This window comes from Apium graveolens, chromosome 6 (assembly GCF_009905375.1).
Source record: "Apium graveolens cultivar Ventura chromosome 6, ASM990537v1, whole genome shotgun sequence".
In the NCBI taxonomy this organism is placed as follows: domain Eukaryota; kingdom Viridiplantae; phylum Streptophyta; class Magnoliopsida; order Apiales; family Apiaceae; genus Apium; species Apium graveolens.
The window spans coordinates 269,432,896-269,437,885 of record NC_133652.1 but is presented as its reverse complement, the minus strand read 5'-3'; the positions used below and the strand labels follow the sequence as shown (position 1 = coordinate 269,437,885).

The following is a 4,990-nucleotide window of genomic DNA, read 5'->3' as shown; positions in this document are numbered from 1 at the left end:
TAATGTTATTGCTCTTTTTAACAAAAATCAACCGATGTCTAATGTATGATCTCTATTCAACTTTTTCTTGTTGGGATGGTACTAAAAATTTGGCAGAAAGAGCATCTGTGAGGGTCTCTGTGCTCTATGTTAGGTTAGGGTTACCCAATGGCACATACAGAATCAAAATTTGGTCCTTCAATCGTCGCATCTTTCTTGGAGTTTGCTGGATTGTCACTAGAAATTTGAAAGTAATATTACTCCTGTGTTCACCAAAGACAGAAATTCGGCAGAACATTTATCAAAAGTAAGGCCTTAGGTATCAATGTCTGCGAGCAGTTAACCACAAATCATCTAAGCCTACCTCATTGGCCACAAGGAGGACATCCACACTTCAGGCATGTCAGACAGTAGTTCAAATTTAATCAGGAAGTGCTCCAGGTAACTGTTACTTTTTCATTTTGTGATTTTTAAATCTTCAAGAATTTGGTAGTATGCACCCGTAGAAGTCCGATAAACCTCATTAAAAACCATGCAGCTGCTTATTTTGAATCCGAATCAGCACTGTTATTGCAAATGCATAGTGTAGATATGAAGTATCTACTTTGAAAGCATTAAAAAAAATTGTATACATTCAAATTTGTTTATATTCTATATTGGCCTAGAAATGTTCAAGTTAGCAAGTTTTAGATTATTAGCTCCATAAACAAAAAAAAAAAATTACTTACATAACAAGTATGGTATATAAATATTTTACTACTCTCTATTGACCGGTTCTGGAAATAAAATTTATAGGCATCTACTACTCCTTCGCTGGACCTGAAGAACAGATTGGCTTCCCACGTCCCATGGTAAATCCCCTAGTTCCATCGGGCATTCTTGGTCCTTTCGTGATTTGTTTGGTTGATGATCCTTCGCACTGTGGGAAGTTGGATGATGATGTTGGAGATGACAAAAGTGAACCACGTCCACTGTGATTTTGAGTCCGTAGCCGTGATTTACCGCGCCCACGAGCCCATCCTTTCTTCGCTGATGATGAACTCTCTTCAGCCTATAGAATAATGAAGCAAAACTGTAAAACCAAAATCTTATAGAACAAGAAAACATTTTGATAACATTTCACTGAGTTCTGCCTGTTTAAAGACTCCCTCCGTCCCTTTCATTTCTTAACACTTTCTAAAATAGTTTATCTTTCATTACTAATTTTAGTAGATATCGCCACTACACTTATTTTCTTTGTTTCTTTTTTCGTTCTTCTAAAACTCTGTGTCCACCCAAAATGTTAAAAATCGAGTGGGACAGAGCCGAGGTAGTACTTCTTGTGCATTATATATTAAGTGTCTCAAACAAACCATGTATCACACATACATAAATTTGAGTGACCACATATGCGGTATGTTATCATTGTGTTGATGATCAAAGATCGAACAACTTACTGAAAGTAGGATTAGTTTTTTTGTCAATAAGAAACATGGTAAAGTAAAGATACTAACAAGATTGTCAGCAGCAGATTCTGAGTTAGTAGGTTGAGGAGAATTTTCTGAACTTCCTTGCCCTGGTGTGTCGTCATCATCACAATCATCGTCGAAATAGCCATCAAATTCTGACCTTCTGCTCTTCAACACAGATTTTGGCTGGAGATTTTTATTATGATAACTTCCATCATTTTTGTCAGGTAGAAGAGACGTAGAAAACAACTAATATGCATAAATAAGAATTTAATGTAACGTACTGAGCGTCTGAGTAGCATTGTTACTCTGAGACCCTTTCTCCAGTTCCTTTCATCATTTAACTTGTCAACCTATCACAGTTCAACTGATAATTTTTGAAGTATATGTGCGGGAAAATAGACTACAAAAGGAAGTTAAATGGTTACATACTGCTCTCTCTGCTAATTCAGGGGTCTCGTATTCCACCAGCGCATGAAGCTTTTGAAAAGAAGAGAGCAGAACACATACATTAAGAGGATCAGAAAGACAGGAAAAAAGGAAAGGTAAAAACAAGCTACGGTTTTAGGAGATAAACTGATTATAAATCTGAACTCCTCATACCTTGTTACTGATAATAATATTTCCTTTCGGACGAGGAGAACTGGCATCTGGAGGATGGCAGATTCGAATGGTTTTCACACTGTGCATTAAAGTTCATTAGCGTTTGCCCAAAAATACTGATGACATATATGAATCTAAATAATGATTTCTTTGCATCGCAAATACTAGTCCAACCTTCCAACCACATTGAAAATTTTCTCGAGATTCTGATGAGAGTGATCATCGGGTAAATTCTCTACAACAATGGTACGCGACTGCCAGACAAAATAGGATACTCTTTACTTCAAAGAACTGGTGAATGATTGTGACAATGAAAAGAGTAACAAAAATCTTATTGTGACCTGCAAGTCCTCTTTATCTTTTTCAGTAAAAGGGTGTTTTCGCTTCACCTTTTTTCCATCACTGCTTACAACCTTTAGAACAAAATAATAAAATTACAGTTTGAAGATATACTAATCAGTCCTTACCTTAGAGAAAGCTACATTGTGTCTTAAACTTACAAGCTTTGAAGAGGATCGTAATGCTTGTGCAACTAGTTGGCTATTACTGACGAGGGACTTGATCTTCTTTGTAGATGCAATAAAAGATATTGGAACTGTTACAGTGCCATAATCCATGAATGCCATTACACAAATTGGGAAACCAACACAAATTGCATTGACCTTATCTCATAATTTACAAAGAAATTTACCATAGCCTTCAGGGTCCTTATTGATTTGTTTCATCAAGGACTCATTCGCTAGCAAGCTCATGGCACTGAATTGGTATTCTGCCTGTTCAAAAGACAGAGATCCAGTAAAACCTATCTACTGCCAATGTAACATGTTTGTAATTTAAATATCTTAACTTAATATCATGTTAACAGAAGAGGGGCATGGTTACCAGTATGAACATGTTAAGTAAACCTGAGAGTTAGCATATCTTAAGGTCCGGACATTAATCTAAAAACCAAAAAGCGTATCAAAAGATTTTCATTTCATATATCTAATAGCGATCACAAATTCTTATGAGGGAAATAGCGATCACAAATTAAATATTTGATAAAAGTATGCAAATCACATGCACTGAATCAAAGGGAATGCACAATGTAGGCAACCACACACAAGTACATGACTGGTACAATGCGCCATATAAATATGACCCTGTTTATTGACAGCCTGCATGTTTGTTATCGTCCGAACAGCCATGATAACAATAGCCATTAAAATCAACACGTCAAGAAAAGCAGGATACCTGTTTGATGATTTTTTGCTTGAGTTCAGGTGTGAGGACATCTTTGGAATAGTTTGTAATAACCGAAGACGGAGACGAAACCAATTGAAGAGAATCTTGATTACCAACATAAAGCCAATCAGCAGCACCAGCATCATTTCCAGAAATATAATGAAAACATGGATAAAAATATCCAGAAACAGGCATCTGTGCAGTAGTATTAGTAGTATTATTATTAAATGAACTTGGCACAAATTCTGGAGCTTGGACATTGAATTTAAAAGGAACACTTGCATTACTGCTACTACTACTGCTACTACATGTAATCTCCTTCATTTTAACATTAACATTCTCAATTTGATCTGGGTTTTCTTTAATCTTTTCTGTAGGGTAAGCTTGAGACATTTCTTGAATGTATTGCTTGTTTTTTATTTTTTGTAAGAATTTTGTTTTGGTTTAAGTTAAATAAAGTGAGGTGAAAAACATACATTTTTTGTCTCAGATTGTTGGTGGAGAAGAGATGTTTGAGCGGAGAAGTTGGAGATTATTGAATCCTCATTTGGCGGGTCGTAATCTATTAACTGCCGTTCTTTCATTAATCCACCCCACTTTATTGTGTGAACCATATTTTTATGTTAAGCTTCATATGCAGACCATGCATGTCTAGTACATTTAGATATTCTTTTGTCTTCTAATATATGTACTTAATTCTACTGGATTTTCTGGACCCTACTAAACTGGTTTAATGCTATTTACCTCCAATTAAATAAGTTATAATAATTGACAATTTTAACAAAAATAGATAATAGTATGTTAATTTGACAACATGTGACATGTGGTTTTTTTTTTACGTTTACAGTCTTATAATTGAGTTATCTTTGTTCTAAGAAATAGAAATTTTTGGAATGAATTAAAAGTGAACCTGAACTTGAAATAACCAAAAATAAACAGTTAACACTTAGGTATTAGGTATCAGGTATCATGTAAAATGGAATTTGAGACTTGAATTAGTTGCGTAAAATTTTGAGTTAAGGGGAAGTAAAGATAAGTTAGGTAGATTACAGTAATATTTTTTTACAAAAAAGACCATGAAATAATGTTTTGTGATCAAACACATTAATCTAAGAGCTGAGAATAAGATTTTTGTAACTTATCAGACACATGACTTTAGAAACTCATAGATTAATTCTTTAAATCTCTATTATTAAAGAAGATCTATTTGTATTTAAAGTTTTAAGATTATCTTTGATGCATGTCAAATTTATTTAATTGGGGGACATGATTGAATTTGAAGCAACTACTCTGGATAAATTCAGAAAGTTGGGCAAATACAAGGCTAATCCATTCATTTAGCATGGCCATATCAATGTGGGCACACACATGATATCTATAATCTTGTCTCAAAGATTCTCCTCTCCACTACTTAGCTTGGGAAAGAGACTGGTTTGTTTGTCATGAATTTGGATAAACCTACCACCAATACAATGCGGTTTTCAAATTTAATTGGCCAAAACAAAGATATGAAATATACATATACTTTATGTAATCAAGAACTAAATAGCAATATGATTATCATAAGCTTCATTTTGTTAATGGTAAGATCCTATTGCTGAACAATCAAAACATTGACTAATCAATCATCTGCAAGAATAATTATTAATCAACACAATCATGTGTTTAAAACATGCTCATCCACACCCTTTGAATGAAAGAACAATCAGTTTGTGGAATGATTCTTTCTGTTTTAC

At 34.3% G+C, this 4,990-nt stretch overlaps 1 protein-coding gene across 1 annotated transcript; it reads right to left on the bottom strand.

Moving 5' to 3' along the window:
• Positions 1-663: 663 nt before the first annotated feature.
• LOC141667628 (la-related protein 6C) lies at positions 664-3,778 on the bottom strand. Its single transcript, XM_074474185.1, has 10 exons — positions 3,264-3,778; positions 2,722-2,803; positions 2,531-2,625; positions 2,372-2,443; positions 2,205-2,284; positions 2,031-2,109; positions 1,860-1,907; positions 1,712-1,780; positions 1,473-1,613; positions 664-1,030 (listed from the first exon to the last, which is right to left on the bottom strand). Exons 1-10 carry the CDS (start codon positions 3,645-3,647, stop codon positions 782-784), a joined length of 1,299 nt encoding a protein of 432 aa, XP_074330286.1. The 5' UTR covers positions 3,648-3,778; the 3' UTR covers positions 664-781.
• Between the last annotated feature and the right edge of the window lie 1,212 nt (positions 3,779-4,990).

Excerpts from the sequence above, each read along its gene's own strand:
- LOC141667628 (XM_074474185.1), bottom strand. The coding sequence starts at position 3,647 with ATGTCTCAAGCTTACCCTACAGAAAAGATTAAAGAAAACCCAGATCAA. Across the intron at positions 2,444-2,530 it reads TACGATCCTCTTCAAAGCTT|GTTGTAAGCAGTGATGGAAA; the intron begins GTAAGTTTAAGA and ends TTTGTTCTAAAG. Across the intron at positions 1,031-1,472 it reads AATCTGCTGCTGACAATCTT|GCTGAAGAGAGTTCATCATC; the intron begins GTTAGTATCTTT and ends ATTATTCTATAG.